This window comes from Onychomys torridus, chromosome 18 (genome assembly GCF_903995425.1).
Source record: "Onychomys torridus chromosome 18, mOncTor1.1, whole genome shotgun sequence".
Classification (NCBI taxonomy): Eukaryota; Metazoa; Chordata; class Mammalia; order Rodentia; family Cricetidae; genus Onychomys; species Onychomys torridus.
The window spans coordinates 59,315,052-59,327,086 of NC_050460.1; the positions used below are offsets into that span (position 1 = coordinate 59,315,052).

Consider the following 12,035-nt stretch of genomic DNA (forward strand, 5'->3'; position numbering starts at 1 on the left):
TCTGGCTGTGGCCAGCTCCTCCCAGCCAGGCCTTGTGCCTCCAGACCACACATGGCCTCTGGGCCACACACAGCATTCTACAGTTGCTCTCACTATAAGCAGACTCCTCAATGCCCCAACTCCCTGAGGTCTGGATAATCATGGCAGCCTGGGGAAGCAAGACTGGAGTGCTTCCTGCTTCCAGTCCACTGGAGAACCCTCCAATGAAAGTGTCTTCCCTGCCAGACGTCTGGGTAGAAAGGATTCAGCTCTAGGTTTTGACCCTAGCCGTTTGGGTGTAAGATATTACAACTTTCTTTTGTTCTGTATGGATTCTTTTGTTTGTTTGTTTGGGGTTTTTTGTTGTTGTTGTTTTTGTTACTGTTTTTCAAGATAGGGTTTCTCTGTGTAGCTTTGGAAATCAGGCTGGCCTCAAACTCACAGAGATCTGCCTGCCTCTGCCTCCCAAGTATTGGGATTAAAGGCGTGTGCCGCCACAGCCCGGCTGATTCTTTTTTTATATTAATTAATTTTTTCATTTATTTTACATACTAAAACACAGTTTCCTCTCCCTCCCCCCTCCCATCTATCCCCCTCCTCATCCACTCCTCCTCTTTCTCCCTTTAGGGAGGGGCTGGCCTCCATGGGAGTCAACAAAGCATGGTACATCAAGTTGAGGCAGGATCAAGCTCTTCCCCCTGCATCAAGGCTGGGCGAGTCAACCCAGCCTGGAGAATCGGTTCCCTGGATTCTAAAGCTAGGCAGGTGTGTGCAATGCATCACCACTTAGGTCCGTCTGTGCAGTCTCTTGTCCCCTCTCCCTGTTTATCAGTTCCGGGCCACTGCAGCCCCTGGCTGTCACTGATCTGTATTCAGCCCCTGTGGTAGCTACCTGTTGTCACTAAATAAATACCTGAGGAGAGGATTGCTTCTGCTCAGAGGCTGAGGGATACAGTCCATCACGGTGGGGAAGGCTTGGCAACTCAAGTGTGAGGCAACTGGTCCAGAGGCAGACCGGAAGTGGGGCTGGCTATAAAACCTCAAGGCCTGCCCCTCCCCGTGATACATCCTCCAGCCAGGCTCCACTTTTTCTTTTCTTCTTTTTTTGTTTTTGTTTGTTTGTTTGTTTGTTGTTTTTTGAGACAGAGTTTCTCTGTGTAGATTTGGTACCTGTACCTGGACTGGGCTGGCCTCAAACTCACAGAGCTCTGCCTACCTCTGCCTCCTGAGTGCTGGGATTAAAGGTGTGCGCCACCACCGCCTGGCCAGGCTCCACTTCTTAAAGGTTCTACAACCTTCCAAAGTGGCACCACCAACTTGGGACTAAATGTTCGCACGTGTGAGCCTGTGGTGACATCTCACATTCAAACCACAACCATCTCCTCATGGAAACCTTTCCCGACATGTCTTAGGCATGGAATCACGGTGTTTCACATATTGCCATGGGATGTGTGGACAGACCCTCCAGGAAGGCAAAGCTGAGGATGACAATAAACACATGTAGTTCCAGACCACTTCCCAAGCCATCACGGAAATGCAAAACGAAGCCCCATGAACACGCTCTGTACCCCAGGTCCACTAGGGTAACAGTGTGTCTCACTCTTGTAGCCAGGTTCAAACTGACCATCCCACTTTATTTCTGGGTGTGCCACATAATGCTGTGTCCCCTTTATCTCCTGGCTTCATGTTTGGGGTTGCACGCAAGGGATTTTTGTTCCTCACTTTCCCTCTCTTTTCTCTTGGGTTGGTTCCTAGCTGCTGCCCCCAGTTAGCACAGGTCAGTGGTTAAACAACAGCTGTAGATTTAGGACTCTGGAACATAGATGTCAGCACAGCCATGTGACATACTGCTCCTCAGACAACGCTATGTGTTGAGACCCTTTAACGCCAGAACATTCTCATCCCGCTTTTGCATATTCTGCTTCCATAAAGGTTAGTGAGGTGTTCAATACGGTCAGCAGTTGCTCAGTTTACCCCCAGTTTACCTTCCTCTGCAATACGTCAAAGCCTTCTCAGAGTCTGTGCCCGAGGATGTTGGTGCCGGGCCCTGGAGGGCATTCTCTGTGGGCGTAGAGCTCTAGCTCGGTACCTGTTTTCTTTCTGATGAGAAAAGATGCTTCCGTGACCTCCTGGTCTCCACCGTCCCATCAAGAAGTCATCTGTCCAAACTAGTGGAAACACATGAACTATGAACCAATAGCTGAGGAGCCCCCAGCTGGATCAGGCCTTCTGGATAAGTGAGACAGCTGAATAGCTTGAACTGTTTGGGAGGCCCCCCAGGCAGTGGGACCTGGACCTGTCCTTAGTGCACGAGCTGGCTGGCTGTTTGGGACCTGGGGCTTACGCTGGGACACTTTGCTCAGCCTGGAAGGAGGGGACTAGACCTGCCTCGACAGACCGACCTACCGAATCTACCAGGTTGAGCTGCATCCCCAGGGGAGTCCTTGCCCTGGAGGAGATGGGGATGGGAGGGTGGCCTGGGGAGGGGGGTGGGCGGGAGGAGGGAGGACAGGGGAATCCATGGCTGATATGTAAAATTAAATTAAGTTATAAAATTTAAAAAGAGAAGTCATCTGTCAGTCATGCTGCTTCTCCCCACCCCTAATGACTACTTCATAGATCTCTCCCAGTGTGGGCATGCGTGGATTCCTATGCAGTGCTGCACTCAAGTCTTACCCTCTGTTGGTGCTTATGGATCACGTCTTTCATCAGTTCAAAGCCCCTGCCTGTTTGTATTCAGATGCCTCACCCCCATCCCTTTGTCTCTCCTAGGATCCAAACCATTCCAACCCTGCCCCCGCCCCTTTGCTTGTTCCTCCATCCCCCCTGCCTCAGCCCTCCCCACCCCATATTCAGTGACCTTACCCATTGGCTCCTTCTCCTCACTCATCGTCTCCTGATGTGCTGTTAACCTAATCTACCACAGACTGAAATCTCAGCTTCTGTGTCCTTCATTCCTAGGATTTGGTTCTTATTTGTGGACTGCCAGTTGCCATTGTAAAAATCTCCATCTTTCTCCCCATTTTCCTGAAAGGTGGGTCACTGACCCTCTAAGGTAAACGCTTCATTTGATCTGAAGAGAACTGAGAGCATCGTCATGGTTACCCCTTTTGTCTTTGAAGGGCATCTCCACAGTCACCCTCTTTGTTTTTGTAGTGCTGGGGACCAAACCCAGAGCTTCCTTGTGCCTCCTTGGCACTCAGTCTGCCGCCAAGCTGTATCCCAGCCCTCATCAGTCGTCTCGAGTCCATGTGTGACTGTTGTAGTGTCCAGGCCTCTTGTTTGCTCTTCTTGACTCGTGATCAGTTGGTCTTGTCATCTAGAATGCCTGGTAATGCTTGACCAATGGCAAGAATTCACTGCAAAGGGGCGGGGGGGGGGGGGGAATCTAGGGGTTGGGGATTTAGCTCAGTGGCAGAGCACTTGCCTAGTAAGCACAAGGCCCTGGGTTCGGTCCTCAGCTCCGGTATAAAAAAAAAAAAAAAAAGTATATATATATTTCACAGGCCTTCTATTCCCCGAACAACAAACATGCTTTAGAAGTAATCACAGGCTGGGTGGTGGTGGCACACTCCTTTAATGCCAGCACTGTGGAGGCAGAGCCAGGCGGATCTCTGTGAGTTCAAGACCAGCCTGGTCTACAGGACGAGATCCAGGACAGGCACCAAAACAACACAGAGAAACCCTGTCTTGAAAAAAAAAATCTAAGATCCCTTGAGTCCCTGGTGCTGCTGTCTGGCTCAGAAAGGATGGCTGTGTCTCTGGCGAACAGTCAGTCTGTGGACAGTTTACCCTGTTCAGTTGAGCTGATTTACAGGCAGGGCCACCTAGTTTCTGCTTTGTTTTTCCTGGAGGGTGGGGGAGGCTCCTACACTCACAATCAGTGTTTGCATCTGAAAGTCCATTGCTTCCCAGACCCCTCCTCCACCTCAACAGGCCCTGGACTCTGCACTTTGTCCACTGGTTCTAAGACCACTGAAGGCTTAGGTCAACTTCCTGGCCCCTTCTCGATGAGCTGTGACTCAATCTGTCAGGAAAATCCACGATAATGCAGGCCCCATCCAGGGCTCTTCCGGTGATGGGGATTTGGTCCCTCAAGTCTCAGCTATCTCTGGACCTCCTGGTGCCTTCAAATAGAATTGTCTGTTTGTCAGGCTAGTTTCTCCACCTTCCCCTGCTCCACCGGCTGATAAGGGTCCACTTCCCAGGTCGAGCATGGTCACAGAGTCTCCTACAGTCAGAACCAGGTGTCACAACATCTCTGGATCCATCCATCTTACAGCAATTTCTCTGAAAAGAAAATGTGCCCATGCCTTCAGGGACATTCTACCCAGAGGTGACTGTGCCAGGTCTTTGGAGACTGAACAGTGAATACCCTGTAGGGATGCAGTGTGCCATGGAAGGAGAGGGGAGCAGACTAGACAGGACAGGAAGCTGGGCAGGGGTGGAGTTTGTCTGTTACCAAACCACCTCAGAAAGCTCTGGCCCTCAAACATTGAGATCCGCAGTCCCGAACAGAAGTACACAATCTTCCATCCACCCTGTCCCCATCATGCACCTGCCACTGTCATCCCCAGCCCTGCCACATACAAGCTTAGGGACAGGATGTGGAGGCCACGGCTTCCAGCCTGTGCTTGTCTCCCACTCTCTGAGGCAGGAGCTTCTCCAGGGATGGGGCCACATGGGGCTATGTGAGGCTGACAGGATACTCTGAAACCACAGGTGACTTCTCTCAACCTGGGTTGTCTGAAGTGGCAGCTGACCACACATGTCAGTATCTCACTTTAGAAGCCCCGTGAAGGAAGGACTAGCCCCAGACACTGGTGCCATTTTGAGACTAAACATGCTTTGGGAGGTCTAAATGGTTCTTCTTGAGAGCTGGGGTATGTGTCTCCCACGTATATAATAAGGAAGTAGGCAGTAAAGACTTTTATATGAAATATGTGAAAAACGCATCAACAGATTATAGAGGGGAGAGGCTGATCCACAGGGAGGGAGGGGAAGGCTGGCCAGGAGAAGCAGGGCAGAGGAATAGAGGGTGGGGAGGGGCAGCCAAGACACATGGGAACCTTCTCACACGGTATCCCTCATGGCTCAGAACTGGGAAACCAGACCAGGAGTTGCCAACCTGCCTAAGTGGGAAGGAGATGAGCCCACCTTTCTGAAACCCCAGGCACAGGGCAGAGTGAACACAGGGCAGGGTGGACACAGGGCAGGGTGGACACAGGGCAGGGTGGACACAGGGCAGGGTGGACACAGGGCAGGGTGGACACAGGGCAGGGTGGACACAGGGCAGGGTGGACACAGGCACAGGGCAGGGTGGACACAGACACAGGGCAGGGTGGACACAGGCACAGGGCAGGGTGGACACAGGCACAGGGCAGGGTGGACACAGGCACAGGGCAGGATGGACACAGGGCAGGGTGGACACAGGGCAGGGTGGACACAGGGCAGGGTGGACACAGGGCAGGGTGGACACAGTGCATGGTGGACACAGGGCAGGGTGGACACAGTGCAGGGTGGACACAGGGCAGGGTGGACACAGGGCAGGGTGGACACAGGGCAGGGTGGACACAGGGCAGGGTGGACACAGGGCAGGGTGGACACAGGCACAGGGCAGGGTGGACACAGACACAGGGCAGGGTGGACACAGGCACAGGGCAGGGTGGACACAGGCACAGGGCAGGGTGGACACAGGCACAGGGCAGGGTGGACACAGGGCAGGGTGGACACAGGGCAGGGTGGACACAGGGCAGGGTGGACACAGGGCAGGGTGGACACAGGGCAGGGTGGACACAGGGCAGGGTGGACACAGGGCGGGTCCAGGAGCTGAGGAGACTCTAGGGTTGGAAGTTACAGGCCAGTTGCTGCACCTTCACCCCAATGGCTCTACACACGTCAATGCACACCTCTGGTCTCGGCACTGTCATGAGTGACAGCTTGTCCTCACCCAGAGCTGGGCTATGGGAGGAGTCCTGGGCTGAGGACATTGTTCTCCTGCCACTGCTTCTTGAGAGGGGATGAGGGTCCTGGCAGTCGGCCATGGCCGGATGACATCCTGCAGCCATAGGATGGCTGGGAGAGTCCCACCAGTGACACCCCAACCTCACTGCTCACAGAGCCTCACCTAACTGTCCCTCCAGTGTCCCCAGCACCACCCACTGGCAGGAGACAGACAGGCCTGACAACAACATCCCAGACAAACAAACACCCTGATGATGGCCACGTGCCACACTAACAAGGAAGAGAGGCCAAGCCAGGCAACAGCAGCACAGGGGGATAAAAGCTGAGGGCCCAGCACCTCACACACACTCACACTCAACACTCAACACTCAACACTCAACACTCAACACTCAACACTCACTCACTCACTCACTCTACTCCAGCAACCCCGCCATGGCCGCCTCCACCATGTCTGTCTGCTCTGACGCCTGCACCAACTCCTCCTGGCAGGTGGACGACTGCCCAGAGAGCTGCTGTGAGCCCAGCTGCTGTGCCCCCAGCTGCTGCCAGTCCAGCTGCTGTGCCCCCAGCTGCTGCCAGCCCAGCTGCTGTGTGCCCAGCTGCTGTGCCCCTGCCCCCTGCATTACTCTTGTCTGCACCCCAGTGAGCTGTGTGTCCAGCCCCTGCTGCCAATCTGCTTGCAGCAGCTGCTGCACACCCTCATGCTGCCAACAGTCTAGCTGCCAGCCAGCTTGCTGCACCTGCTCCCCCTGTCAGCCATCCTGCTGTGTGACTCTTTGCTGCAAGCCTGTCTGCTGCACACCCATCTGCTCTGGATCCCCATGCTGCCAGCAGTCTAGCTGCCAGCCCTCATGCTGTCAATCCTCCTGCTGTGTGCCTGTCTGCTGCAAGCCTGTCTGCTGCACACCCATCTGCTCTGGATCCTCCCCATGCTGCCAGCAGTCTAGCTGCCAGCCCTCATGCTGTCAGTCCTCCTGCTGTGTGCCTGTCTGCTGCAAGCCTGTCTGCTGCACACCCATCTGCTCTGGATCCTCTTCATGCTGCCAGCAGTCTAGCTGCCAGCCCTCATGCTGTCAATCCTCCTGCTGTGTGCCTGTCTGCTGCAAACCTGTCTGCTGCAAGCCCTGCTCCAGCGTGTCCCTGCTCTGCCGCCCTGTGTGCAGACCTGCCTGCTGTGTGCCCACCTCCTCCTGCTGTGCCTCCTCCTGCCAGCCCAGCTGCTGCAAGCCCTGCTCCAGTGTGTCCCTGCTCTGCCGCCCTGCCTGCTCCCGCCAGGCCTGCTGTGGTCTCTGCTCTGGCCAGAAGTCCAGCTGCTGATGGATCTGTCTACTCCCTGCTCATGTCCTGCTCCCCAATCTCTCTTAGCCTCTTTAATCTGCTCCTGATGTGGGATCTCCCCAGGACAGCACCCCAACATGTTCCCTACACTGACCTGACCTGACCTCCTGTCTCCCAGGAGCTCCCCCTGTACCCTGGGTCAATGTCCCTCTTCACTGTCCCTCTGTCCTGGTCACTTGTCTTTGGCATTGGTCCTTCAGAGTTCAGAACATCAATAAACTCTTCTTACTGCCCGGATCTCCTCTCATGCTCTGAGAAATGTGGCTTAAGTCAATGCCAGTCTCTGCAGACTGTGATTGTTTCCTGGAGGGAGGGACTTAGCCCTGCAATAGTGAGAGACATTGGCCACCTGCTCTGGGGGTGAACAGCGGAGCTTAGTGTCATGCTCTGCACAAAACAGAAGCGTGAGATGCTGCCATGATAGTCCCCCACATCTGAGAAGAGTCCCCAGCATCCACAGAGAATCCCCACTGTCCAGTGGGTGATGGTCTCAGACATGTGCACAGCTGGCCAAGAGGAGCTGCTGCTGGGCAAGGGGTCCCCAGTAAACGGACAGTGGAACTCGTGCCTGGGGCATCTCCTGGGTGGGAAGCCTGTCTTTAGCACCTGGAGTAATTCCCAGAGGGGAATTCCTCTGAAGGGAGTCAGAGACATTACCTGACCTAATTTACCATTGTAACACCTAAGTGAGTCCCAAGTGACCAGCCTGCTGCCACCCAGCCCATCCAGACAGAGCTTGAGGGATCACAGAAACACAGCATCCAGCTGAAGAGCCATGCAGTTTAGTAGGCACCCCAGGCTGGAAAATGTGGTCAGTAGAAGATCAACCAATTGGTGGGGGCCCACGGTCCTCACCTATCCCACACAGCCAAGATGTTAGAGAAAGATGGAGCGATTGAGCAAAGACAGGAAGACATTGAGAGATAGAAAACCAGAGTCGGACTGTGTGGGAGGAGCGCTGTGTGGAGGGATGCTGATGAGGTGGGGGTGGGGCTCACAGCCGCTAGGGGCTGTGATAAAGTCAATAAACCATGGGCCTGGCTCAGGTACTGTCCACAGTGAACTGCACAGGAGGAAAGGAGTGAGCTGGAGCAGCAGACAGAAGCCATGCCCTGCACAGCCCAGCCCGGGGACCTGGCTTTGTCACCAACTCCACTTGTGGTGTCAGAGATGCTCAGGACTTTGTCATATTGGTCACACACACACACACACACACACACACACACACACTCACACACTCACACACTCGCAGACACACACTCACAGACACAGACACACACATACAACACTGCAGCGTCTTACACAATACTTTTGCTGTCCTGAGTGCCCTCAGGGTTCTGATACCCTGTGGAGCATCTCTGTCCACCAACCTCCAGCAATCCCTTTGCAGCCACTACACCCCACCCCCCCCCCCGCATCCTCCATGCCGCTCCAAGGCTCTCCAGGTCCATGCCCTTTTCCTTTGAACATCATTCCCTGCTCTGGATGCAGAAGCTCTCCCTCGGCAGGCTTAGCCCTTCCCTACAGGGTCCCTCCCTCCCAGATGAGCCTCAGGATTACTCTATGGTGCTTTTGGCATTGTGACTAAAGTGTTAGCATGCACGTCCATTCAGAGATCTCTATGAAGATGTGGCTTCTCCTTTTGAGAAATAGCAAGAAGTGTGAGTGCGGGATGGGCGGAGGTGTGTTTGATTTATGTAAGAGTCCACCAGGTTCTTCCACAGCTCTGAGCCATCCTGTGTTCCTGGAAGTACTGAGGGGAAGCGCCTGTCACTCCTTCCTCCTCACATTTCTTGTTGGCATTTTGATGTGGGGCATTCTTACAAGGATACAGATTCCCTCCCTCATTCATACATTCTCTCTCTCTCTCTCTCTCTCTCTCTCTCTCTGGTTTTACAATGTAGCACAAATTGTCCTCACTCTCATGATCCTCCTCCTCTTGTCTTAGCTGAGATCACAAGCATGCCCCACCCTGCCTATGACTTCATTTTTTCAAGTTTACACGGTGGCATCTGGATGTCTTCTTTGGCAAGGGGTCTATCCAGCTCTCTTGCCAATTTTTGAGCCAGGTTGATTCATTGTTGATTTTAAGGCTCCTTTGCAGTGTGCACGGCAGCCTCTGTCAGAAAAGGGGAGCAGATACCCCCATGGCCCCATCCCCGTCAAGCCCTGATGCCCCTTCTGTTAGTTGCTTTTCTGATGGTGAAAAATACCTGAACAACACAACTCAAGGAAAGGAGAGGTTTACTTTAGCCCAAGGTTTGAGGACACAGTCCATCATGGCAGGGAAGTCACGTGGCAGAGGTGTAAGGGAACACACTGAGTCCTCAGTCAAGACACAGAGAGCGAGGCATACAGGTACTCAGGTCACTGCCTCTTTGTTATTCATTCCAAGACTCCAGCCCGTGGTTTGGTGCCCCCCACGTCCATGGAGTCTCAGTCAATCTCCTCTGGAAACACCCTCATGGACATGCCCAGAAGTGTCCCCCCAGGTGATTCCAAATCCTGTCAGGTTGACACTGGGCATCAGCCATCACAGTGCGTGTCAGCAGAAGCCCTGCCATGGGGTAAGCTCACAGCCATGGACATGTGTGCCGAGGAAGCCTCGGGTCAGTTACCTGAGCAGAGCTAACACACAAGGAAGAAAAACAAAGACCCAGTGAAGACAGACCAAGAAGAATCCACACTGATGACCCTCAGGACCTCTTCTGAAAACTGGAGAAGGGGTGGCACATCTCAAGCCACTCTGAGACAAGTGTTACTCCCAGGCCATCCTCAAAGACAAGCGTGCAGACAAATGCCTTACTTAGGTGAGGCATCTGTCCAGCTCTCCTGCCCATTTTAAAGACAAGTTCATTGTTTTTAAGGGTCCTTTGCATATTTCACATGGAAGTCTCTGTCAGATAGGCCCTCAGCAGACGCCAGCCATTGAATCCAGCATCACAGAAACAGCCATGTGCCATGGCTGCTGTAGCTCCTCAGTGTGCCCAGAACCCAGGTGCTGAAGGCTTGGTCCCCAGCCAGTGATGTTGTCAGGAGGTAGTGATGTCTGTAAGAGGTGGGGCCTAATGGGAGAAAGTGAGGTCATTGGACATGCTGGTTGGTTTTGTTGTCACCTCGACACAGTTAGGGTTATCTGAGAAGAGGAAACTCAATTGAGACAAAGCCTCCACCAGACTGCCTATAGACAAGTCTATGGAACATTTTCTTGATTAATAATTGATGTGAAAGGGCCTGGCCCACTATACACGGTGCCACCCCTGGGCAGGTGATCCTAGAGTATTTAAGAAAGCAGGCTGAGCACGCCTAGGGAAACAAGCCAGAAAGGGGTGTTCTCCTACGGCCTCGGCTTCAGTTCCTGCCCTGACTTCCTTCGATGGCGACTGTGATGTGGAATGGTAAGATGAACTATAAAGTCTTCCTCCCCAAGTTGCTTTGGTCATGGTCTTTATTCACGGTAACAGAAAGCACACTAAGACATGGGAATGTGCCTTTGAAGGGGACCTTGCAACCTTATGGCCTTCTTCTTCCTCTCCTAGCCACCACAAGTAAGCAGCTTCTTGTCGCATGACATGCCACCTGACGCAGGCCACATGGTGTGGGAGGACTGGAATGAGAAATGTCCCCCAAAGGCTCCAGTATTTGAACATCAGTTGGTAGCACTGTTTGGGGAAAACAGGACATGTGGCTCTGTGGGAGGAAGAAAGTCAGTGGAGGCAGGCTTTGAGAGCTTAGAGACTCCCTCTGTTTCACAGTCTCTTTCTCGCTGCTTCATGCTTGTGGCTCAGTATGTGAGCTCCCAGCTTGCTGCCCCAGCTGCCCCAGCTGCCCCAGCTGCCCCAGCTGCCCCGGCTGCCTCTACACCTGTCACTTCCCCCAGCACGGTGGGCTCTTATCTCTCGGGAAGCATAAGCCCCAGAAACTCTTCTTTAAATTCCCATGGTCAAGCGGTTTTTTCACACAAACAGAAAAGTCACTAAGGCATAGTGACACTTCCAAAACTAGGAGCCAAGTAACCTTTCCTGTTATAGGCAGAGTGCCTCTGGCATTCTGTCACAGTAACTCAAAGCTGCTTAACACTGGGGCTAAGTGCAGTTTATCTCTGGAATAAAACATGGGTTTAATATCTGAAAACTCAGCTAATGTAATATATTGCATTGATATAATAAAAGCAAACATCATACAATTATATCAATATATGCAGAAAAGGAGCTAGGACAGCCCAATACTCTTTCACAATAAAAGCTCCCCCCCCACACACACACACACAAAACCAGGCTAGGGGACTTCCTTACTCTGATATCTGTTAGGAACCCACAGCTGACATCACCATGTGACTTCTCCCTAACCTCCAGCAAGGGACAGACATCTACTCAGCCGACCAATCCCAGTCACCACTGGGGGACAGATGTCCTCATATCCAAGCTACGCCAATGAGTTGCAAAATCGCATGCTTTGGAAACTATGAAACTCATGTGAAAGCCTTCTAAATACATCAGGAAGTGGTGCCCCCTGCTCATCTGGAGACTTCTCCAGTTCCTAGCAGAATCTAAGTAAACATCTTTGCAGAAAATTGCAAGTTGGTTTTAAAACTAATAAGTAATTTTGAGAGACCTATAATCACCATAAGAATAAAAAAGAACAAATATGGACAATTCACACTTCTCAGTAAAAATTTCCCATAAAGCAACAATGGGCCCTTCTATTGGTCCTGATCTATAAACAACAAAGAACAGGTCCCTTGTCACTACCCA

The 12,035-nt window shown here is 52.7% G+C and overlaps 2 protein-coding genes across 8 annotated transcripts in view; both read left to right on the forward strand.

Moving 5' to 3' along the window:
* Tspear (thrombospondin type laminin G domain and EAR repeats) overlaps positions 1-12,035 on the forward strand; it is a 101,217-nt gene that overhangs the window by 63,580 nt on the left and 25,602 nt on the right. The window lies entirely within an intron of this gene.
* Positions 6,376-7,260, forward strand: LOC118569529 (keratin-associated protein 10-2-like). 7 transcript variants are annotated; one of them, XM_036167401.1, is made up of 4 exons: positions 6,376-6,491; positions 6,543-7,032; positions 7,077-7,079; positions 7,171-7,260. In XM_036167401.1, the coding sequence occupies exons 1-4, from the start codon at positions 6,376-6,378 to the stop codon at positions 7,258-7,260; spliced, it is 699 nt and encodes a 232-aa protein (XP_036023294.1). The 7 variants fall into 7 exon arrangements, with proteins under 7 accessions (XP_036023294.1, XP_036023296.1, XP_036023292.1 ...); XM_036167403.1 differs by having other exon boundaries at positions 6,543-6,749; positions 6,918-7,260; XM_036167399.1 differs by having other exon boundaries at positions 6,376-6,881; positions 7,035-7,260.

Coding starts and splice junctions, on each gene's coding strand:
- LOC118569529 (XM_036167396.1), top strand. CDS start 6,376: ATGGCCGCCTCCACCATGTCTGTCTGCTCTGACGCCTGCACCAACTCC. Junction 6,492..6,527: donor TGTGCCCCCAGCTGCTGCCA/GTCCAGCTGCTG, acceptor CTGCCAGCCCAG/CTGCTGTGTGCCCAGCTGCT.